The sequence below is a fragment of the Erithacus rubecula genome, assembly GCF_903797595.1.
Source record: "Erithacus rubecula genome assembly, chromosome: 12".
Lineage (NCBI taxonomy): Eukaryota > Metazoa > Chordata > Aves > Passeriformes > Muscicapidae > Erithacus > Erithacus rubecula.
Genome location: NC_136664.1, coordinates 19,292,781 through 19,317,765, shown reverse-complemented (window position 1 = coordinate 19,317,765; position 24,985 = coordinate 19,292,781). Strand labels below are relative to the sequence as shown.

Genomic DNA, 24,985 nt, shown 5'->3' with positions numbered 1-24,985 from the left:
TGTTTAGCTTTAGGAAACCTTGTTGCTAACTAAAGCTGCCTCCATTTTGTGCTACTGAACTTTCTGTACTTTTTAATAAAATTTAATAAACAATCAAGCCCAAACACACACAAAAAAAATCAGTTTCCTGAGCTCCCATCAGATGTGACACACATGGCTTTAACTGAAATAACCTCAGGAGGTCGTCAGGAGCTTGCTTAACCCTGGGATCCCTGGAAATTTGATTTCTCCACTTTGCTAATGGGACAGCTGGCACATGCTCTGCCTAAGGATTATGAAGGCATCTAAGCAGAAAAATACTTTTTATTTCCCCTGCAAAGTGGCAAATAAATCATCCACATTATCTGAAATGCTTGCAAAAAACACAGACAATGCCAGCAGATTCCATTCTTTTTCCTTAGCAGTTTTGATACAACAAAACTAATTTTTATTTTTGAAAATCAGAAAATGGTTTCACTAACACTGCAGCCAATTAAAAAAAAAAAAAGAGACAATGAAACATTTGCTTTTTAGGCAGAAAGAAAATTATTAGGACTGAGTCACATAAATTGTTTCACTTCAAATGTGTACTGACTTATTTTCATAACAACATATTTATGCACTGGGTTTTTTGAAACATAAGTCAACATTGTAAAAAGCCTGTTAAATTCCTCCTTAGTAATGCTTTTTACTAATGACAAATTGACTAGGAGCCTGAAACAGGAGCTGTTACTGAATAAATTTTTTCCCCTTTCCACATTTTGGGTCTGATCCTGAAAATTTAAGATGTGGGGTCATACTCTGGATTATATTTTTAGCATAGAAGTGATGAAATTGTCACATTTATCTTTGTTTGTAAGGACAATATTGGGCCATTTCTAGTAAAGCAAGAGAGTGAATTTATATTTTCAAACAAAAAGTAAACATTGTATCAACTTTAATTTCAGTCATATCTGCCTTTCTTTAAGTGCGCACAATTCAGTTTGTCTGTAGTTTAAGCACTTGGCTGCACAGGTGAAGTGCTTATGCGGTCATCAGGTCACACAATTAACTAGTTTTCTGCATTATATGGCTAAATAAGTAAACACTGTAGCTTAGGTGCAAATTCTGTACACATCAGGTAATGCATCATATTAGATTAGCTCTTACAATATGTTCTGCTAATCCTTAAAACTGCAGGAATTTTCCTGGGAGTGTTGTGAAGCTGATGCACCTTCCTTTGACATTCTGCTGCCCTGCGGGCTCCAGCTTCTTAAAAGCTGCTCGAGTCTTTCCTGGTCCAAAGGAATTGTGGAATTTGTCCCCTCTCCTGCAATCCCTGCAGGATAAGCCAGACACAACCGTGCCTTGGTCCAGCTGGGAAGAACAAAGCCAGCCCACGGAACAGGCTCTGGAATACACAAATAAAACAAGATGCCAAGGAGAGGAAAAGCTGGGAGCTGCCAAGGATGAGAGATGCCAAGGTACAGCTGTAATGGAGCAGCTCTGATCAGCCACAATCAGGTCTGGACCAGGAGAAGCGCCTGGCACGGGAGCCCCGCACGGAGCCCAGCCTGGCACAGCCAGGGGTGCTCCAGGATGGGATTGCTGCTGCTCCCCAGCTCTGCAGCCCAGCCCAGCCCAGCCCAGCCTGGCACAGCCAGGGATGCTCCAGGATGGGATTGCTGCTGCTCCCCAGCTCTGCAGCCCAGCCCAGCCCAGCCTGGCACAGCCAGGGATGCTCCAGGATGGGATTGCTGCTGCTCCCCAGCTCTGCAGCCCAGCCCAGCCCAGCCTGGCACAGCCCGGGATGCTCCAGGATGGGATTGCTGCTGCTCCCCAGCTCTGCAGCCCAGCCCAGCCCAGCCTGGCACAGCCAGGGATGCTCCAGGATGGGATTGCTGCTGCTTCCCGCAGCTCTCCGGGCCGAGCTGGCTGATGGAGAAGAAGGAATGGGGGAAATGGGAACGGGGATGGACGGCAGATGGTGAACTGGGAATGGGGGAAATGGGGATGGGGAAATGGGAACAGGGATGGGGATGGGATGGGATGGGATGGGATGGGATGGGATGGGATGGGATGGGATGGGATGGGATGGGATGGGATGGGATGGGATGGGATGGGATGGGATGGGATGGGATGGGATGGGATGGGATGGGATGGGATGGGATGGGATGGGATGGGATGGGATGGGGATGGGATGGAGATGGGGATGGGTCCCCCGGGTCCCGGCAGATAGGGCTGCGCTCTCGGCAGCGGGTCCCGCCCGGCTCTCGGGCTCCTGCGGGCCCCGAGGCACAGATACTGCCCGGGCCCCTCTGCCCGCCCCTTTTGCCGGGCTCATCACCCTGATCCAAGGCATGATCCTGCTGGATCATATCGGGTTTTCCATTTGCACTTCACCAAATCCCTTCACGAACCAAAAATCAGTGTATACCATCTGCAGCAGCTCTGTCCCTGCATGTAGTGATGGACTGTTCTTACAACAAAATGGTTTTTCCATTCATAAAACTTCCTTTTTTTTCTCTTTTTTTTTTTTTATTTTTTTTTTTTTATTTTATTTTTTTTTATTTTATACTGACACAGTTTCAGCTGAACTGAGATGCACTTTACTTCGGCTGACTTGATAATTATTGAAGCATTCCATTTTAATCTGGATGGTGGTTAATGGTTAATGAAATCTGCCATAAAATCGTTTGTGGCTTTAGTCTTTGCAGAAAAACCTCACAAATATGTAATAGATGTTGAGAAATAAATAGGAACAGTATAGAATGCATTGTTATTTTCTGCCACAGATAATCAAGGGAAGCCTATAGATCAACATGGCTCGGTGGTGCCAGGATGACAGACCCATTTCTCCAATGAACCATTTTCTTCTTATATGGCAAAAAAAGCACTGCATCTGTATGAGATCATCCAGAAAAATCCTCCTTCCTGAAAAATACTATATTCTTTTTGTTGCCTAGCTACATGTTGCTGTTACCTTAGAAGGCTGTAGATTCTTCTGGTGGAGCTGGTGTGCTTGAACAGAGGAGTGATGCAAATTTATAACCCTTGTAAAGATATGAAAGAAAAGGGTGAGTGTGAAAGAAAGGCTTTGCAGAAAAGCAATTTACTGTGAATGTCATGTTCTTCTATGACATTAATTGTTGAATAAAGACCATTTCACCCCACGGCCCGGGGTACATGAGCAGGCAGTGACTGACACACACTCGATGTTTTTGATGTGAGAGTCTGATGCCAAGGAAACATTTGCCTGGTTCACATTAATTACTGCTGTGAGTAAGCGTAGAGGAGGGAAAAGAATGCTGAGGCCTGATTCTGATCTCATTTCCAAAACTGTTACGTGGGAAAGCGCCATGAAAAGCAGCTTTGTGCTGAATTCCATTAGCACCAGAGAATGGGATGATCACCGAGTCTTTCACTGAATATAAGCAGCTTTGATGACTTGGGAAATGAAGTGCCAAAAGCCCAAAGATTTACCTTGTAATGTGCCTGTCAAAAAAAACTCTGACTGGAAACTCCTCATGCATGAGACATGCAGAGACTGAGAGCAGAGAATCCCCTGTCACTTTCCCAGTGATGGGCACTCAGGATACCTGGGTGAGGTGAGGTGAGGTGAGGTGAGGTGAGGTGAGGTGAGGTGAGGTGAGGTGAGGTGAGGTGAAAGCCTCATTGGAGACTCCAGTGTGCTCCTGCTCCCTAAATGTGGGGATTTGCCTCTGGGAAGATGAGCAGGGAAATAAAGTTATTTCTTACCTGCTTCACTGGAACTGGTTTGGGTGTAGGATGTCCCTGATACCCATCATGATTTTGCAGTTTTGTCTTTAGGACTGACAGACTTCCAGCACTGGAGTGCTAATTCAGATTAGGGCTGGCTTTCAAATTAAGATCTGCATTTGCTTTCACTAGATGACATTTAGTCTACTGCCTATAAACCTCTTTATATAAGAAACACACTTCATGCATTCCTCAGTTTAGGCTCGTTCTCTGTATTTAATCATGAGCCTAATTACTGACCATTCAATATTTTTTTTTAAGAGAGTGGTGGATAATGAAGCATATTACAATTATAATATTTACATAATTTCTCAATAGAATCAGAAAGAAATCTGACAATCTAAAATGGGGAAAAAAAATTTCATTCTAGTATAGCACTACAATTATAATTCTGAAGGTTTTTACCAGAATGTCTTTACAGCAGCTGAGGCAAAGCAGGAAATGTGACATTCAAATGAAGCAGAGATTCCTTTTACTGCTATGATGCAAATATGGAATTTGCCAAACTCAGCACATTCCAACTGGACAAATTCTGAGTTTTTCCTGGAGGATATGATTACATTTCTCACATCCAAATTCCCACACACTTTACATGGATCATTCCACTCACCACAGGAAAAGACACCATAAATTCTGCCCTGGCTTATAAGGAAGTATAAAACTTTCCCAATTCAAATTCTTAAGTCTCCCCAGTGACTGTGAGCTTTTGTCCCTGCTTCAAGGATTCATTTCTTGAAATGTAAGGAAAATGGAGTTTCCCCACAAGGGAGACAAGAACAAGCTTTATCACCTAAAGCAGAAGGGCAGCTCTGTTTGATTCTGTCCCCACCAGAGCCTCACATAATGTGCAGTGATTCTCAGCCTTGCAAATGCATGTTTGGACCCAGAACTGAAGGCATTTGTGTAAAAAAATATACATTAAACATTCCTTGTCCTTTTTTTTTCTTATCTGGTGCACAGAAGAAGGCAGCACAGCTGAAGTTTCACTTTATATTGCCATAAACACTTTGTGTTTCTGTCCTTCCCCCAGCAGCGTATCCCTGTGGCTCTGAATGCTGGAAGCCTCTTGGTGTTTCCTCTGAGCATCACAGGGCTGCTCCTGATATGGGTTTTCAATCCAGGGGGACTTTTCCTTCTTCACCTGTCATTTTCATGGAAATACCTCCATTATGACAACTTCATCCAGATTTTCAGAGCTGCTGACAGGCAACTTTTGAAGACTCTCCTGCAGGTGTAAGGAGAAATTAGTTCTGTGGGTTAGCAAGGGTGACTTTAGGCTGTTTTCTACCCAATTTCCTGCCTATTAAATGCTTGGATCCTCAATGAAATAGGTCTGCAAAAATGTTGTTCAGTTGACAGTGTAAACAGGTGCTAGGAATTCTTGGGATTAACAAAGAAAGCAGAATTATAAATTATCATTATCCACAGTGAAAGTCCACAGGAACATGTAGTTTGAAAATCCATGTTACTAATCTGTACTTTCTCTCCCCTGATGTTTGAAAAGGTGTGTTAGTAAAGATAGAGAAGGGCAAGTAGGGATTCATGTCTACACATAAGTGAGGTACTCCAGGCTCCTAAGCCAAAAGAGAAAATTACTGCAGAAAGCTATAAAACCACTGTGTGAAGGAGACATGAGGGAAATCTTATTTTCTGCTTCACCAAACAATAAATGGGGGTGATACAGGGTGTTAAAAATCTATATGTGTTAAAACACAATAAGAAAAACATGCAGAAAAATCCTACATCAAGGCCCCCTGGTGGTTGTGTGTGTGTGGTTTTAATTGTGTTTATCACGTTCCTATTGTCCATTCTTCTTCAGCTATCTGCTACAGGCAGCTGCTGGAAACTGGCTGTAAGTTGAGTCTGACCCAGGATGGCTCCTTTAATTTGTTATTGTAAATAGACTCGTTCCTCTTGCCAAGAGCTATTGCTGGTAAACAATAAATCTTCCTTTCTCAGTTTGCTTCCTCAGCACTACATAATCCTTGGTAAGACAGAGAGCCACTCACTTTGCCCACTCCCTAAACCAACTGCTTGTAAATTCAGAAACCTTCTCATGCTCTCTGAATTCCAGCTATTTCTCATGCAGGGGCTGTGAAATCCCCACCAAGGAGAAGACATCCTGCAGGAATTGTAAGAGGATATTTAGCATTCCAGTCACAGAGGGGTGATGTATGTCACACACATTGGCCATGATAGGTTTCATCCCGAAAAAGAGGAATTGGGGTGATTAAAGAAAACAGTTATGGAAATATCTTAGGTCATGTTCTGCTTTTACTCCAAAGTTGAAATGTAATAGGGGCAAACAGCTGAGCACATCCAGGACGTGCTGGGAGCCCAAGGGGGGCTGAGCACCCAAACTGCCTCCCATAGCACCAGCAGCTCCTGCCCTGGTGAGAATGAAACTGAAATTAAGGGGCAGTTTGAAGTTAAACTAGATAGAATGCTTTCCCCAAGTACACCCCAACATTCATTAGTAGTTTACTGACAGTCTGTGGAAAAGAGGCAGAGCAGCTCCACGGGCACAATGAAATAGGATCTGCCCCTTATGCAATTCCTTTTTTCCAGAGCCATGATTCACCTGGTTCCACTGGTCATCAGCTTATCTAGTACTGGAAGTTTTGTAGCTTACTCAAAGCAGTGAGAAATTGAGAGCAGCTGAGAGATGAACCACATTTCCAGTTACTCTCATCCCAAGTTATTTTTTGCACTCCTTTGTGTGATTTTAAGAAAGACAGGCTTTACACTATGAGCCATGGATTTAAAACGTGCCTATTTTATCATTCTCTACCTGAAAATGCAAACAGTTCTGCATCCTCTTTAGAATCTGTGTTCTGGAGCTAAGAGAAAGCACAGCAGCCATGAAAGGCTTATTAGTTTTGTAGCTATAACAATGGATTTAGTTGGGTTTCTGCTTGCATTTCCCCCTTGGCACTCTCTGTGAACTTTCCAAGCTGTATTGATTTCTATTGCCTCCAAAGCTCATATTTCTCACATTATTGTTTCAGCTCCAATTCATTGCTACCACCAGTCATTTAAAAATGTCACCTGCCATTAAACCCAAGAGTAATTATGAGGGAAAGCTTGGCCACCGGGTGTGCTGCCTCCCCCCAGCAGGGTCAGCACGGGTGTGGCATTGTCACCTTCCCACAGAGGAGCTGGTGCAGGCTGAAAGCTCCACCTCAGCTGGTGATGGCAGTTCAAAGAGCCCCTTGCTTCCCCCATCCATGAACTGCAGGACAATGCAACATAAACACGCCTCGTGTGAAAGCGTCTGATACAAACTGAGCCAGTTAGCCCAGGGCTGCTCAGTTCACACCAATCTGGGATTTTAAGGGTGATGGTGAGGAAAACTTGATACCATATTTGCACTATATCCTACTTTTTGTAGGATGAGGCAAAATGTTGTTTTTCATTTCCTTGTGCCTTTATCTCTCCTGCTAAAGTTAAAACCCTGACATATGCCATGCTGCTGCCTCTGCCTCTTCTCCCAGTGGCCTGAGTGTGTCAGTTCTGTAATAAAAGTAATAATAAATGCTGCTATTTCTTTCTCAATCCAGGTATTTGGGAGGTAGCCAGGCTCATACTTTTGCAGAAGTAATGCTTCATAAAACTTGGCAAGAGCAGACCCTTGTGGGTGTCTCTACCATTTGTATAGAAATAATTTCACCCACATAGTGGCTGATTAATTAGACTTGAGCTGTGCAGATGAGTTGAAAAGTAAGGAGGAGAGAAACCCACAACTTCACTGTAGAGCCACACTGAGAATGATGCTGATCCCCACACCTCACTGCTGCTAACCCAGCCTTTGGGCTGTTCAAAATATTCCTGTTATTCCTAATCAGCTGGGAAACAGTTCTGATGTAAGACAGCAGCAACCTCAAAAACTGGAATTCAGTAATAATACAAATTTGATGCAGACAATATAAATGTTATTTATAATATGGCATTTGACCTTGAACAAACACTGAAGAGGAAAAATCACATAAAGTTCATGCAACCCCCAAAATTTTCCTTTTTAAGCTGAAGATGCAAAGGGGAGGGCATTAAGTGTTAGGTTTTACATGCTTGGTTAAGTTTAGTTTAACCTAACTTTAGTTTAACCTAGTTTATCACTGCACCCCCTGCAAAGTCTGTGCTTATCATTTAGACCATGAAATGCCCTCTGCACCTAGTACAGAATAAATTTCTTTGGCATTGTTACCCCAGGAATACATAACTGGAAAAACAGGATGTTTTGCATTTTCCAGATGATGAAATATACTCAGGTCGAGAGAATACACTAGAAATCAACATTGGCACTTCTCAAAAGCTTGAGGAAATGCGAGAGGGAAAAGAAAAGAGAAAGAATAAAACAGAAAAGAGATAACAGAAAAAAAGAAACTGGGTGTACTACAACAGTGGAATGCAAAGAAAGGCACCGTAAGTGGAAAGTATATGAAATGAGGAGAATTAAAATCATACAAAGATGAAATTAAACTTAATCTTTTTTTAAACAGAAAGGTAGAAGCTAGAACAATAGAAAACAAGGGTCGAAAAGCAAAGCATGTAAATCTCTCTTAAATAGAAATAAATTACAGTTCATGTGTCTGTTAGAGGCATGGTCACACAGAAGTGGAAGTGGAGGGCAGATGGGAAGGAATTGATCCTGAAGTCCTTCAAAGAAACTGAAGGATCACCATTTGAAGCCTGTGGACTCACATGCACCCCACTGAAATCAGTGGGTGCCACAGTAATGTACACATGAAAATACAATAATTGCAGTAATTACCAGCAAACAGAACTACATGCTAAGTGAAGAAATATGTTTCTCAAGGGATTAACCTGAATTATCAGCTGATTCCTTCCAGCTTCACAAAATAGCTGGATCTATTAAGATCAAAGGAGGTGACCCATCTGTGACCCCAGTGATGGCCTGGGCAGAGGGGAGCAGGAACAGCCTTGGCACGGAGCTGCTCTTCCCTGCAGACACAAGCACAGTCCAAAGCCATCTCACTTTCCAGTAAAGGACACTCCAAGAGCCCAGTGCCAGGTCCTGAGCAGGATCCTGTGACCATGCTAGTGTTCTACAACTGTTAATTCATTACTTGTACCTAGGTGCTGGCAAAATACCCCAGTGTTTGCCATGGAGTCCTGAACTTTCTGTGTAATTTCTACTGGGGATAATTTTATTTTCACTCCCTTTTCCTGCTGAAACACTGTTCCCTCGAAGTTTTTTATTCAGCACTTTAACATATGTCTTTCCTGGTAGTTTTTGGCCAGTGAGTGGCCTTTCTCACATATACATTATTAACACATCCATAATTCTCTTCAGAAAAGGCTTTGAATAAAATACAGTTTCTTTAAGTTGTGTCAATGAAATCCCCATTTTTAGTGTGTTTCCAGTCCAATGGTTCTCTGTGTGGCACAGAAGTGGCACTGCCTCTTTGATTCTGTCACTTCTCAGATTTCTCTTTTTCACAGAAAAGAATTAAAAATACCCTCACTTCATATGACAACTTCTGAAGTGTGACCCTGACACACAGTAAAGGCACCCAGCAAAGTCTGGAGCAAAAGACATAAAATCTCCCTGAGAATAGTTTCAGGTGACAATGTTAGGCAGAAACCCCCCAAATTTTAAGGAAGACCAACCTTATCTGGAAGTGTATTTACATAATTAATTACCTGTAAATTCAGAACCATCAAGGCAGCTTGGCAGATTCCAGTTTATTCAATTAAAGCAACCAGTGCTAACCATAATTTATCTCACATATGGTTCCAAGTGCTAGCCAGAGGTTTCTAACTCAGCTCAGTTAGCTGAAGCACGCGTGTTTTGCCACCAAACTCCGACTATTTAAACTGACAAGGCTATTTTGGTTGCTGTGCTGTGAGACACGGACAACTTGCTGCAAGCACTTGGTGATCTTTAACAACCACATTAACACTCCCAACTGCAGATTATCAGCGTGAAGCGGCCAAAACCACCCCAAAAGCGTCGCCTGGAGAACTATAATTGGCTCCTGAAAATAACAGAATATTCACCCACTTAGCCCAATCCCACAGACTTTTCTTCCCCTTACTTTATTCCCTACATCTCTAACTTCGTTTCCATGACCTGCCTAGCGCTGGCTTTCTTTAACTTTGTTTCTGCCGCTGATTTGGGAACCCTAAAACTGGCCCGAGGCAGCCATCCAGGTCCAGAGTCACAGGGATTTTCCCGCTCTGCTCGGGCTGTAATCTTTCAGGAGCAGGGGCCGGGGCTATTTTGGCCGCACGATGTCTGACATGTTTCGGTTGCTAGGAAAACAACAAACTGTGTACAGGGCGCTGCGTGAGCCTCGCAGGAGACAAGTATAGTTATCTGCTGAGTCCTTTCTTCACCCGGTCACATGCGAGTGACTGTGCCGCTCATGAGATAAGATTTTCACTGTCCCGCTTTGCTCAGGTGAAAGCGAGAGGACGATATGACCCCTGTGTTTGATGTTAGCCTCTCCAGCGGCTCACCCCGCTGTGGCGCTCCCGTGCGTGCGTGGGGAGAGCCAGCACAGGGCGTGCAAGGAGCGCAGATGTTTTCTCTGCAGATATTTTCTAACATTGCTCTACACGCCAACCCCCGCGCGGTGACAGAGCCCGGGGATGCTCCCTGCGCGCTCACACACGGGCTGGGAGGGGGAATGAGAGGCACACACGGCTAATGATGGGGGAATTGGAGAATTGCAGCGGGGCAGGGCAGGGCAGGGCAGGGCAGGGCGGCGGGACCGAGCCCCGGAGCCCCGCAGCCCCGCAGCTCGCACGGCCGCGCTCCAGCGCCAGCCTCGCCTTCCCCGGCCGAGCCGCTCCGACGGGCGGGACTCCGAGCTGGCAGCCTAGCGGATCGAATCTGATCGGATCGTGTCTCCCCCAGCCCCCGGGGCGCTCCCGCCTCCCGCCGGGCTTCCCGCGCCGCCGCCGCCCCCGCACAGCTCTCGGAGCCCGCGGGGGCGGCGGCGCTGCCGGGGATGCGCTGGCGGAGAGCCCGGCGAGCGTCACGGCGGGGAGGGAGGGAGGGACGGCCCCGCGCCTCCGCCGGGACATAAAGAGCGGCGCGGGGAGCGGTGGCGGCAGCAGCGCTCGGGGAGCTCCAGCGGCAGCCACCGGGGAATCCCTCGCCGATCCCCTTACCGCTCCCCTCGCCGACCCCTCGCCGGTTCCTCACCGATCCTTTACGGATTCCTCGCCGATCCCTCGCCGATCCCTCGCCTGTTCCCCATCGATCCCTTACCGGTCCCTCGCCGGTCCCTCCTCGCTCATCCCTCGCTCCGCGCACCGCTCCAAGGTAAGTGGGGCTGGGGATGCGCGGGACTTGTCTGTGCGGAGCTTGAACTGTGCGGGGCTGGGGATGCACTGTGCCGGGTTCGAGCGTGGCTGGGGCTGTGCGGGGCTGGGGATGTACTGTGCCGGGTTCGAGCGGAGCTGGGGCTGTGCGGGGCTGGGGATGTACTGTGCCGGGTTCGAGCGGAGCTGGGGCTGTGCGGGGCTGGGGATGTAGTGTGCCGGGTTCGAGCGTGGCTGGGGCTGTGCGGGGCTGGGGATGCACTGTGCCGGGTTCGAGCGGGGCCGGGGCTGTGCGGGGCTGTGCGGGGCTGTGCGGGGCTGTGCGGAGCCGGGGCTGCGCGGGGCCGGGGCTGTGCGGGGCCGGGGCCGGGGCTGTGCGGGGCTGGGGCTGTGCGGGGCTGGGGCTGTGCGGGGCCGGGGCTGTGCGGGGCCGGGGCCGGGGCTGTGCGGGGCCGGGGCCGGGGCTGTGCGGGGCTCGGGCTGGGGCTGTGTGGGGCTCGGGCTGGGGCTGTGCGGGTGCTGGCGGCCCAGCCGTGCCCGCAGCCCGGCTGACAGCCGTGCCCTGTCCGCAGCCCCATGACTCTGAACCGCGGCGACAAGCGGCGCGGCAGCACGCCGTTCGCGGCGCAGCAGCACCTACACCGCCGCAGCATGCCCGTGGACGAGCGCGACCTGCGGGCGCTGCCGCCCGAGGAGCTGTCGGGCTTGGTGCGCTGCACCTCGTACAGCCCGGGCGGCCAGCACCGCCAGAGCTGGGCCTCCGACTCCTCCGACTCCGTCATCTCGTCGGGCAGCGACTCGGACGGCAGCCTCTACAAGGTGATGCTGCTGGGCGAGCACGGCGTGGGCAAGACCAGCCTGGCGCGCATCTTTGGCGGCGTGGAGGACTGCGCGGACGCGGAGGAGGCTGGTGAGGGCACAGCGGGCTCGGAGACCCCCGGCTCGGAGCCTCCCCTACGCCCATCCCCTTCCAGGAGGAGAATAACTTCTTCTGCTGAACTTTTTTAAAATTAATTTTAAAATTTTTCCGCAGGAAATACGTATGACAGATCGATTGTAGTTGATGGAGAAGAAGCGTCTCTCGTGGTGTTTGATATATGGGAGCAGGTACCTAAAGCTTTTTCCTCATGCTTTTGCTTTATGGTCATTTGTTCTCTTTAAAAAAAGTATAAATGGAACAACTATGCCTATTTGTTCAATCAGATAAGTGACATAAAAAAATTAGAATTCATACTGCCTTTTTTCCCCTCTGCAATTAATTTCTTGTAGCTAGGCAGGCAGTTTAAAGCCCTGAGTAGAGCTGAGTGAGACTCTCTTAATGCTTTGAGTAATCAGTATCATACATGAGCAGCCCAGGGAATTACTGTAAAATTAGATTGCCAATCTGATCAGTGCAGACCTGATACTATTCCTGGAAACAAGAGAAATTTATTTTGTTATGTATTTTAAATAACAAAATCTTTGAAATTTTTAGGGAGATTGGCTTACTTTTACCGACTTTTTATAATAAAGCTAAGAAAAGAATCTTTAAGGTGCTTAAAGTAACAAATGCTGATTGTTTTTTCACCACAATAAATCTATTTCTTGTCTGTTGTTTCAGGATGACAGCCAATGGCTCCAGAACCACTGCATGAAAATGGGAGATGCCTATATTATTGTATACTCAGTGACAGACAAAGTTAGTTTTGAAAAGGCTTCTGAGCTACGAATCCAGCTGAGAAGAGCAAGGCAGACAGAGGACATTCCTATTATCCTTGTGGGAAATAAGAGTGACCTGGTCAGGTCCCGGGAGGTCTCAGTTGATGGTAAGAGACACTGAATTTTACAGGTGCTGTCTAAAGTAGCAGCAAAGGCTATGCAGGATGGTGGCCAATAGGAATGGTCTGGGTTTGATGTAGGAAAATGTGTGGTTTGGGGATCACTGGGCAGGTGGAGCCAGGTGCTCTGTGCTGAGGGGCTTGGTGCCACAGAAATCAGTGGGGATGGCTGTGGGGGAAGATGTGTGGCTGTGCTGAGCCCAGAGTGAGAGGAAAATGCATCAGAGCTGGAGCTTCAGCACAGGACTACTAAAGCCAGGCTTTAGTTGTATGGTAGGAGTGAGCAGCACTTGCCAGGCTGGGAGTGTGACAGGCTGAGCTGTGCTCTTTAAGGGACACAGTGCCATGTCACAGAGCCCAGGCAGCCTCAGGAAGGGGGATCCCACACAGCCCTTTCTGCTGGGAGTGACTCCATCACCTTTGAGCTGAGCTGGTGGCACCAGGCTCACACAACTCAAGTGTCTTTTGTGTATCTTCTCCAACTGTGGTCAGTGAGAATTCTCTCAGCCTGTTCCAGCTGGCCTTTAGGTACCTGGAGCACAGGAACCACTGTCAACATCATAGTCTTGATTCTGCTTATCTAAACACTTTGTGAGGCTTTTTCTTTGGCTGGGCTTTGTTTTGTTTTGGGGTATTTTTTTTGTTTTCCCCTTGAAAGGATACTCTGAAATATTGGTGCCTTGATGATGAACAGTCTCTCCCTATCTGGTTTGCCATGCTCCCAGGGTTAAATTCCTGCACAGAGATTTTACTGGAGTTTTTCAGGAGATTACTTTTACAGGCTGGGGCAGGGCATGGTTGACCTGTCCTAGCTCTGACATCTGTACTTTCCTCAGGTTTACAACTCTGCTGTTCTTTACCACAGCTGACTGTGGAAATTTGTGCTGCAGCGTGTTCCAGGGTTAAGTGCTTATGTCCAGAGCACCGAATATCTTGTATTTCAAATTCAGCCTTGGTCAGATTTAGTGGTGCACAACTTTGTGACCTCTACTGATGTGTTCAATGACTTGACCTTGTGGCCCGTATCAGCTCTACTTCTATTGGTGTGGAAAACTTTTTACAGCAAGGCAGAGGTGCAGAATTGCTCAGTAACTTCCAGAACAAGCCCCATTTCTTTCTATACCTCACACTGTTCTCTATGAAACAGCCAGCATGCTTCCAGGGGCCTCTCCTGAACCAGCCTAAGCTCTTAGTACAGGAACAGTCTGGCTGAAGGGCTGTTATTGCTATGTACTCATTTCCATTGATCAATGAGATTTGTGACCATAGCACTTAGAAGAGTAAAGAGGCAAAACCATGAGAGCCAATTTGGGTTTTCCTGTTTTTCCTGTTTTTCAGTTTCACGGCACTGAAGGCTCTTGCCTTGCTTAGAGCCAGTTGCAGTTTTGTTTTTGTGGCAGTGAGAAATTCTCAGGCTGCTGTCTGTGTTTCCGTGCAGAGGGCCGGGCCTGTGCCGTGGTGTTTGACTGCAAGTTCATTGAGACGTCGGCCGCCCTGCACCACAACGTGCAGGATCTGTTCGAGGGCATCGTGCGGCAGATCCGGCTGCGCAGGGACAGCAAGGAGGACAACGCGCGCAGGATGGCCAGCGCCAGGCGCAGGGAGAGCATCAGCAAGAGGGCCAAGCGCTTCCTGGGCAGGATCGTGGCCAAGAACAACAAGAAGATGGCTTTCAAAGCGAAATCCAAGTCCTGCCATGACCTGTCTGTGCTATAGGAGCTCTCGCAGGGCAGGGTCGCACGCGGGTGCCGAGAGCAGACGGTCCTGCTGCTGACACCAGCCCTGACTCTCCCTTTGAGACTCTCCTTAATGCCTTAAGGTGCTCAAGCAAGGCTGGAAGTTACACTACAGTGCTTCATTGATAAGTGGTTTAAGTTTCAGTGTGTGCAAGTAAATGGACTGACTTGAAATATGAGGCTTGACACGCCCGTGTGTGCGTATGTTCCATATCTTCTCGTCTTGTGGATGCAGAGATGCAAAGATAAGAAAGGATGACTATCACCACAGACTTGTCTCGTTTGCAGAGCAAAACTTAAACTTGTACGCAGGCTCGTACACTCTTTTTAGTATAAAGCAAGCAATGATGAATCTTTTTAAACTTAAATGTGGGGAGGGAGGAGTAGAACCACAGTAGAACGGGAGAAAACAAATTATATATATATATTTAATTACAGAACAGATATCATTTTATGAAGTTAATTTGCACTTCCATTAACTGTTATTCAATGAATTGGTTACTTGTTTACATGCAGATTTTATAATAAAATATTATTTCCTGTTTTAATAAACTGTGCTTTTCTCATAGTGTGGCTAAAGAATGAGAGAGCAGTATTTTTATACTGACCTTTTTCCACTGTACAAAATGTCATATACAGACTGCAGATTTACAGGTGATAAAGTTCTGGAACAAGAATTGGGAAAATTGTCTGTCCTTTTCCTTAATAGAGAGTTTATTTAAGAAGTAAATCCTGCTTTTATGAGCACCCTACTTCAACAGCTCTTCTTGGGAAGGGAGCTGGTTCTCATCAGCTCTGGCAGAAGCTGGACTTTATGTACTGCCTTTAGTGAGATTGATGTGTTGTGTTTATATTGATAAATTGAGCCCTGTAATGTTTGAAGTCCTCTCCTGGATTGAAGGTCTTGTGTTGCAGCCAATAAGCAAATACAGGAGGTTGGTTTTTTTCCTTTTTGGCAGCAGTATAATTGTCCAATCTCGTTCCACTCCTGTAGAAATCTTCCAGTGGTTTCAAGATGTTCAAAGCAGGCTGGCAAGGGTGTTTGAAGGAGGTGTAGGATTCAGTGGCCTTCAGTGCTGTTTTTGTGGCAATTTAGTATGTTATTATTGGTTTTTGTCCATTATTTTTCCCTATTTGCTATTAATGAAGTTGAAACCAAACATGTTGCAGTGCAAAAACTGGGACTTATGGCATTTTCTTTATAAATTCCTCTTCTCCTATCTCATAGGATACATTCTCTTAAAAATAATCCATAAACTCTGTTCTCAAAACCCATGAAACACACATTCCTCTGCCTATTTCCACTGCTCAGTTCATTAGAGATTGGCTCCAGCTGCCTGAGATCCCAGTTTGTCCATGGTTTTAGAGGGGCTGAGCTTTCCCAAAGCTCTGGGAGGTTTCCTCAGGTCTCACACCTTGCACTGGGCTTCCAGAGCTGGGGAAACAGCTCTCCTTGGAGTTATCCCAGGCTGGGCTCTCCTCAGGGAGCAGTGCAGGAATTCACATGGGGAATGCAAGAACTGGCAAATTAGCATCTCCTGCTGTGCTGCTGGGTACATGCCCAGTTTAGCTTGTGCTGCTGCTAACAGAACATTTCTTGTGGGAAGAGGTGTTTTGTGTTCTGAGAGGTCTAAAGTGAATGATCCTGTCCTGCTCACATTAACCTGAGCAGACATTTTAATTGGATTTTGCTTTATTTTTCCACTAGCCTTGCTTCCTGGCAAGTTATTTTCTGTTACATATCTATCATTATCTATTATATATTGATTATTATCCATTATGGGACATCTGGCCACTGTCAGAGTATGCACCAGGCATCTCTTCTACAGCAAGAGTGTCCAAATTGGGACATCCCTGTTCAGGTACATGCCAAGGCTAATGACAAAACTCCATCCTGTTCCTTGTTGGCAAAGCCTCAGACTTCTGGTTGCTCTTTGCTTTCACAGGAAAGGACTGACCTGTCTGATTGATTTATGGGATGAAATCCCATCCATGATAAATGCCAGGAATGGGATGCACACCCAGAGTGTAAGATTGGGCATTTCACAAAGTGACAATGATGTGTTCCATCATTGCAGCTGCAGAACCTCTCCAAGGTTGAGGTTTCCAGCTGTGATTTTTGCACACTGACACATAAATCAGGTGGCTTTTACTGTTCATAAGCTCCAAGGTCAGTCTGGGGCAAATCTTAAGCCTAAGATATTTCTGAGGAGCTCTAGCACATTCCCAGTGGCTCATTTAAACTGTAGAAAAGAATTTGTGTTTTGGAAATGTGTCAGATAGGACACTGTGAGACAACAAACTGTGAGTCACTCTAAAGAAACATGGGCTAATCTAGAATGTTCCCTACCAGTTAATATTGTACAATGAAATACTTATTCAAATCCTCCTTGCACTAATTTTTTTCATTCATTTGTTTGTACAGGTATTAGCATAATTCGGCCATGGCTCTTGAGAAGGGGAAGGTTTATTGTTATTGCAGGTCTGACAATAATCTGCTCTGGACCAATATCATATTCTATGCTGTAGAAGTATTATCATGAGTATTATTTTGCAGAGATTTTGAAGATCCTGGGAGATATTCTGCCCAGAAAAAAAAAAAAATTGGATGTAATTTAGTGGAATTTCCAAGCAGACTTTCTGGAAGTATATATGCAATATTAGACTAAAACCAAATGCTGACAAATATCTAAAAATCAACTTTCTTCAAAAGGTTCCTTTCTTCAATCTGTATCCTCAAACATTTGAAAGTCATCTATAAGTTTTTGCAATCTGAATTTCTTCACTGGTGTGGTTCCTCATATTCTTGTCACTAATGGGGTGAATCTGTCATGTGAAAAATACAGCAAGAGCAACATTTTCTCTAATTATCGCCCAAGTAAAGCAGAGTATAAGGGGTAACGTGTGAGTTTTCTTATTTTTGCCAATGCACAACAGTTTTAATTTGGAGAGACAGTTCACACAGTCATTTAATCTTTACTGCTTTCTCTGCTGCTGCCAGCTGAAGCTCCTACTACTGCTAATTGTGGTGGTGGATTCTGTGTTGGCACAAATCTACTTGGAGCAGCCAGTTATTAACAACCACAGTGCAAGGACATTGCCTTTTTGTGACACACATGTCAGGAAAACAAATCAAACCCTCTGTGCTAAACTAGACTCTGCATTCTTCACCATATGAGAAATGTGAAAAACATCATCCCTCCACCTGCCAAAACCACGAAGCATAAAATCATGTCACATAAATATAGATGAAATGTTATCTGCTGGGGAAGACTTGGCATCACCAAAAGTGAAGTTTTACTCAGAAGCATTTTCTCAAAATAGGAGTAGAAAAACCAGAGCATGATCTACATAGTAACATTGCATAACATCACTGATCCTTACTGAGAAGGAAAATACAGTGAGTTGGCAGTGATTAAGAATTCAGTGTATGACAGAAAATGGGTAAGATGTAGTCTAAAAAAAGTGAGTTAATACTTATATCATGCTGAAATTTACTTCAGTGCTCTAAATTTTACTGAAAGACAATACAGGTTTAATTTCATGTCCATCCCAGAAATTTGAATGAATCTCCAGTTCAATCAGAAGTGATGCCTGTTCATTCCAGGAGATTCCTTCAACTCGTAATTTACTCCCTCTTTGCACACCTGAACACCAATGCTACTGAAGATACACATCTCTAAAAATTGAAATAATAAATTACATCCACTTCCCTTGTGCTCTGTGCCATGGATTTCAAACAGAGAAGTAAAAGAGAGAACAAATCCCAATTGCATGTCTGCAAATAATGTTTCTGTAGCCACTGCTCAGAATTCAAGAGGGAGCAACACTGTTTGACTTAAAAATGTATTAGGGAATCCAGCACTAGAAGGTAGGAAGCAGGCTGAAAAACTTACTTCATAAGAAAGTAGTATCAGTGAAGTACCAGAGAAATGTTCTGGCCACTATTTGAAGTGGCAGCTGGATGTCTTGAAGACTTTCCTCTCTTGCTGACTTCTCCCCCTCCCTTTTTTCCTATTTATAAATGTGCTGCAGAATGAATCATTGGAAATCAATTAGGAGCCTGCAGATCTTTTTCTAATAATTCCCATATTTATCACTGGAAATGAAGAAAATATTAATCTGAATTACAATTTAGTGCTCAGAGACAGAGATAAATAGAATCTGTTTGAAAATACTAATTTTCCTATAAAAGCCTTGATGAGTTCTCTGCTCAGGGTTGGAGAAAGGAAAGGATTTGGACCACGAATCAGAAGAGCTTAGTAAGACCCAGGAAAATCTCCTCAGCTTGTTCCTGGCAGTAAGTCCCACCTCCACCAGCCTCCCTTTATTAGCATACATAATTCTGTCCTGTTGAGCTTGCAGTCCCACCAAAGGCTGTGACCCTTTCTTTGGGGAGGCTAGTTCCAGTTCAGGAGATGCCTTGACAGAGGGACAGTCATTTTGGTCCCATCTGGGTTGGATTGTTGTGATGCCTTGTGCTTGCCAAAGAGCCTGCAGTGGGAAATGCAGCCCTGGAGCTGGAGCTGGAGCTGGCTGTGGCCAAGGAACCCAGCAGTGCTGCGTGCAGGGCTGGGCCCCCACTCTGCCCACACTGCCCAGGGCAGGTGATGGCCCCAGGAGGGCTGGGAATGGCCTTGGGCCAATGGCAAAACCCCCTCACTTTGTTCATGTCTCTTGGCTGGCTGTGGAGCTTGCTGGACACAGCACAGCAGAATTTGGGGTGCTCCACAAGAGCAAACTGCATTCTGGTGGCAGGGGCTCAGGGAGCTCCTTGCAGGTGCTGGGGCTCTTGGATTGCCCTGGCACCTGCAGCAGGTCTGTTTGCTGCTCCTGCAGCTCAGGGCTGCTTGATGGGCTCACACACACTGGGAGCTTTAAATCCATGCAATTCCTCCCCCTGGAATTCAGAGAGGACACTCCACCACTGTCCCTCAATGAAAACAGGAATGGAGCTGTGGGTATCAGCCAGGTGCTGAACAACCTTCTCACAGATTTCACCCTTGGGTGTCTCAGTTGTGGGACCTTTGTCACATGCTTTTTGTGCCAGCTGCAGCTTTATCTCTGCAGCTCCATGGTGACACTGTCACCCTTGCACTGCCCTGCTGCTGCACAACTTCCTGGGAATCATCAGCTCCAGCACGAACCTGAGCCCCAGAACACTGCTTTGCATAATATTGTCTGGGTAAAAAATGTCACATCTTGCTGCATTAAGTCCCTGATTGAGACAGCACAGCAAATTCAATTGCTCTCTTCCTCAATGTCAAGGCTCTGGTTGCATTTGCTAGGCAAAGGGAATGCAAGATTTTCAGCTAATCTGTGTATGGGGAAAAGAAAGAATCCAATATGGAATCCAATAGTCATCTCTCATTTTTACCCTCTAGTCATTTTTTAAATGGAAATACTTTTGGCTATTGAATGCTGTGTATATACTCTTCTGTCCTCTCACTACTCATGAATTCTTGTGTCTCTATCCTTCCTGCCCAGTCCCATATAGAAAATCTTGAAAGTCTAACACATGAAATGTCAGGGAAAACAAGTAAGTATATATGAGCATTTGCAAAGTTTGCATGATTTGGAAAGAAATTAATAAAGCATATTATTCAACAAATAAACATTTCTGTGCAGGGTTTATAACTCGAAATCTATAGCACTCTGGTAGTTCATTGAAGAGAAAAAAAAAGCTGCGTTATAGAAAATCCAGAAGTATTAGTCTTCATCAATTAAAAATACTTCAGTGTTTTTCTTGATACTCTGAAGCAAATCTAAGTCTGTAGTAAACTGCATAGAAGTAAAGAAAATGGAAACTACAAGACCAGGCTGTTCCAATCTCTCTTTCTGTAATTATCAATATTGAGCTTTCACCTGTGTAAATATATTCCCTCAACTCATATCTATGATAAACAAATAACAAATGCATCTACATGTGGTCATTACTACTGAATTGGTTTTCTTCCTTTTTTCTTCTTAGGTAGTGATTAAAAAGAAGAACAATGGAGATTTAAGTTATAGTATAAAAATAAAAAAGCACAAAAACAAGGCAGCAGACAGCACTGAGTTAGCAAATGATGCCTCCTGCACATCTCATGTTCAGTGTCAGGTTTTCAAGACCCTGCAGAGCTGAGGGATCCCTGCATTCTGCACATTTATCCAAAGGCTGAGCTGGCCAAGGACCAGAGCAAAACTCCTGAACAGCCAAGCCCTCAAGCACAAGGATTTAGGCTGCAAATAAACATCACTGTACCTCCTACCTTCCCAGGGATTTCATGAGCAGAATGTCCAGCTCTGGCTAGAAAGACCTCAGGGGTTCTAGAAAACAGTGCATTATCTTAGAAGAACATAATCAAAACCAAAAAGGGGTTAGGAGCTTTTTAAGAAGCAGTTTTATACTCAGCCTTCAGAAAAGCAGTAGTAAATTAAATTCTTATTTAAATGTTACAGATCTTGGCTTGGCTAGTAATTGGCTCATTTTTAATTACAGAGTAAATAATTAAGGAACAAATTTTATTATTTCAGTCCCAAAGTAACGTTCTGCCCTTCAAGGGTAAGATGGATTAAGGAGCATTGCATTTTAACCACAGAAATTGGGAATTGGTTGACTTTCTCTTTTTTTGCTGGCTTGAATTGCAAACCCTTTAAACTCACCCTGGTCTCTCCTGTCCCCCCTCCAGTGTGAGTGAGGACTTCTCTAGACTGAAGTGAGCCCTGCAGTCAGGTGGTTTTCCTACTTTTCTGCTTTTTCATTTCTTTTTGAATGACTACTGCTAATACAGTATTCATCTGAGGAGTCTGATGGAGAGCAGATGTCAAGTCCAAAGGAACAAACCACAGGCAAATTTTGACAGGAGTTTGGATGTTGTGAATATTGTAAAGGCAAATTAGTATTTTGGGTGGTAACTTCAGGTCATCCTTGGCTGGACAAAGACTTTCAGGACTCTCATTAATAAATGCATAGTCAGTCAAAAAAAATATGTCAGTATTTTGTAGCTTTGCTTTTATTTAAGACCTTTTAAGCATTCAAGTACTCTAAATGTTCAGTTTTGTACTGAGCAGGGTAGATTTGGTGGCAAGTATTCAAAATGAAGTATTTGTATAAAATCACATTTATTTTACACTGAGATTTTAGGATTTTAATTTGCAGCCAGAGGATGGAGTGGAGGAACAGGGCACAGGGATCCTGCAGATCCAGGTTCTTTGGGCACCCTGGGTGTTCCCCAGATCCAAACCCAGCCCAGGGCTGCTTGGGAGGGATAAAAGCATCACCAGCACAAATTCCTTAATTCATTTAATTCACTTAATTCCTGGTCTCTGAGCTGCCTCAAGAAGCAGCACAAGGATTGCTGACTTCAGCAAGGAGCTGTGCCTGAAGAAGACCAATAGAAAAGTCTCCAAAATGCTGAAGGAGGAGTTTTCTGTTCCATGCCATGGTGGGAAACTTCCTGCACCTCAAAGTGTCCCCTCCATCCTTCCTACTCTCCCCTCCCTGGCTCCCCCAAGAAGACTATTTTTAATTCACTGATTGCAAAGCTTTGTTTCCAAACTGCAGGATAGAGGTTTAATTAAAACTCCACCTGGTACTAACATAATCCAGCAAAATCCATTCATTTCAGGAAACAAATCCTTGATGAGGTCAGTTAACCCAAGAGATACAGTTTAGGGAGTTCTCTGCACTCTTCCCTGAATTGTGCTGTATTTCTGTGACAAAAACTGCCCAAACTATTCAAATCCCTGAAAAATTTTACATGACATTGGGAATGCTTATCGGGGTCACTTGGTGAATGATGGACAAAAAACATTAACTGCATTTTAATGTTTTTTCTCATTTCCACAAGGGTGAACAGTAAGAAAATCCTGAGCTGAAATTCCCAGTGCTCCTGTCCCTACCTGGATGGTAGTGAAGGCACCTCTGCTGCTAAATGAACACACAGATTCTTAATTCCTGATTCAGCTCAGGAATATTTATGCAAATAATGTTATTAGGCTCCCAGCACAGCTCCTGCTCTTTTCTGGAGGGTCAGCAGTTGCAGGCTCTGCTTTTGGAAACACCTGCACTTGTGTGCTGTCAGCAGACATGTCAGCATTGCAACTGAATGGATATTCCAAAGGCTGTCAGGTTGGAACTGTGCTACTGCCACACTATGGGAAAAACAAAAATAGAACTTGGTGTTGTGAGAGGGGCTGCATCACCTTGTGAAAACTAGAGGTGCATTTGCCTTTGGAAAACAAAATAATAGCAATTTCTGTGAGACACAACCACAGTGGGGCAAAGATGTGAGCAAGCAGAGTGCTCCAGGCTGATCAAAAGCAAAGCCAAACTATTCCTCCACTGATGAGGAACATTCTGAGCCTTAAAGCTGAATGTTAAATTTTTTCTCTTTCACAATTCAGCCCCATTCCAAGGGCATCTTGGAGAATGGATGGTTCTGGACCCAGCTGCTTCAGCTTCCAGAATCCTTCCTGACGAGATCCCTGCAGGTCTCTAATGCAAGCAGGGAATTTTTAGGGGGACTGTCCTGAAGCTGAGAATAAGACCAAAGTTGAATGTCCCCAAGAACGGGGTGGGAGGACAATGGTTCCCTGCTGAGCCTGGCTCATACAGTGTGATAAACACCACCCTGCTGAAGACACTGAGCTTTCCCCCAGACCTGAGCAGCTGCATTTCCTCTCAGCAAAGATGCAGCACCTTGAAAAAGCACAAATGGGAAAAATATTTCTATTTTCAAGGGTATTTTGGACAAAATGGCAAACTATGCACAGAAAGAATTTGAAACCTGTACCTCATGTTATGTGTTTTACACAGGAATGTTTTGACAGATGGAGGCATTCAGACAGAGAAATTAAAATAATGAACCCAATAAAGGTTTCCTGATTATTTTTGTTTCCAACATCTCAAACATTTGAATGACTAAAAGCAGAAGTATGTTTCTGTGTCTGGGAGGCAATTAGCAAGAACAAAATTGTGGACAAGTCTTTCATTCTGTTTGATTGAAAATAGAGCAGAGGGCAGGGTCCTGCAAAGACAAAAGCTTCCACCACACTGTCTGCTGCCTTGCTGAGTGCAGAGGAACAGCTTTGATGTAAGGTTTAATTTTTTAAGGTTTTAATTCTGAAATTAAACATCTGCTGGGGTTTTGGAGGAGCTGACCTGCCCCAGCTCTCTGTCCCCACTCTTTGCCAGCAGGAGCAGGTCCTGCTCCCCACAGCCCTGGCTCAAGGCTCAGGACTAAATGTAAGGCTGGAATATGGAATAATTTTATTGTTGCTCCTTCTCTGATTTGCTGACTTTTGGCCTTGGTGCCTTGATGCTACTTGAATAAAATTCAAAGTAATTCATACACAGCATTTCCAGAGCTGCTGCTCCAATGACTGAGCAGGACATCCACTGCACTATTGCTCTTCCTTTTGTGCAAACCAATCTTTTTATCTCAGAATAATTCATTTTAAAGGCATAAGGATAATACTGACAAATTAAAATAGTGCCCAACATTTACGTGAAAACAGGAGAAATAAAAGCAGTCATCCACTGTTGGATTTTGTGGCTTTATATCACGGGAATGGTCAATTAAATTTATTCAATTCTTTTAATTTAGTTTATACCAGGGATGCAATTAAGCCAGTTTTCTGACACTGAGCCAGACAATAGGCATAGCTGGCTTTAAAGATCACTTTTTCACATATTGTTGTTTTGCCATTCAATTTCATTAAACTTAAGATTTCCACACAACTCTAATGATCATCCATTGAATTTCAATAAATAGTATTTACAAGAAATATTCTTTTTAATATTCCATTCTGATCAGATTGCTTCTCCCAACTTTCTGGTATAAATGAGCTTTTATTTCACCCTGAAATCCCTTTCCCTTTCACAGGGCTGTTTAAATGTCAGGCTCCAGGTGTGTGGCTGGTGCCAACAGAACCATCATCAGCCTCATTTATGGAAAAATGTTCCAGTGAGGTCCCAGCACAGCCCCAAGGGCAGGGGGGAGCTCAGCCCCCTCTGTAATGAGCAAGTGTCAGCTGAGATCCTGATAAATGCCTCCCCTGGCAGACACCTCTGTTTAAGGCTGCTCAAGGGTGATGGCTTTTTTTAGTTAGAACTCTGAGCCTTAAAAAGAAACAGCATTTTCTGTGAAGGTATAAATGAAAAAATAACCCAGAACCATGGTGGGTTAGAGTGGGTTCTTTCTTCTACAAAGAAGTCAGTGTTTCTTTCCTTTACTCTTTCTTTTGATTGAAGGGTCCAAGAATAAATTTAATGAGCATAGTGTGTGCACAGTGGGATATTTACTGCCAGGGGGTAGAACAGGAATCCTCCCTACTTCTTGTTTAGGTGCTGTATATTCCTAGTTAATTTATAATTTCATGGGGGTGACTATATGTATTTTAGTAGCATTTTAACAT

General features: G+C 44.7%; 1 protein-coding gene and 1 long non-coding RNA gene across 4 annotated transcripts; one reads left to right on the top strand and one right to left on the bottom strand.

Annotated features, from left to right (window-relative positions):
• Positions 1–4,714: 4,714 nt before the first annotated feature.
• Positions 4,715–9,900, bottom strand: LOC306807072. Its single transcript, XR_013775628.1, has 2 exons — positions 9,833–9,900; positions 4,715–4,963 (listed from the first exon to the last, which is right to left on the bottom strand). It is a non-coding gene; the product is annotated as an uncharacterized lncRNA (long non-coding RNA).
• Positions 9,901–10,801: 901 nt separating this feature from the next.
• RRAD (RRAD, Ras related glycolysis inhibitor and calcium channel regulator) lies at positions 10,802–15,261 on the top strand. Of its 3 annotated transcripts, XM_079316576.1 has the most exons (6): positions 10,911–10,952; positions 10,985–11,032; positions 11,604–11,941; positions 12,065–12,138; positions 12,632–12,836; positions 14,287–14,568. In XM_079316576.1, the coding sequence occupies exons 3-6, from the start codon at positions 11,608–11,610 to the stop codon at positions 14,562–14,564; spliced, it is 891 nt and encodes a 296-aa protein (XP_079172702.1). In that variant the 5' UTR covers positions 10,911–10,952; positions 10,985–11,032; positions 11,604–11,607; the 3' UTR covers positions 14,565–14,568. The 3 variants fall into 3 exon arrangements, with proteins under 3 accessions (XP_079172703.1, XP_079172701.1, XP_079172702.1); XM_079316577.1 differs by lacking the exons at positions 10,911–10,952; positions 10,985–11,032 and adding an exon at positions 10,802–10,903 and having other exon boundaries at positions 11,587–11,941; positions 14,287–15,261; XM_079316575.1 differs by having other exon boundaries at positions 10,891–11,032.
• Positions 15,262–24,985: the final 9,724 nt, after the last annotated feature.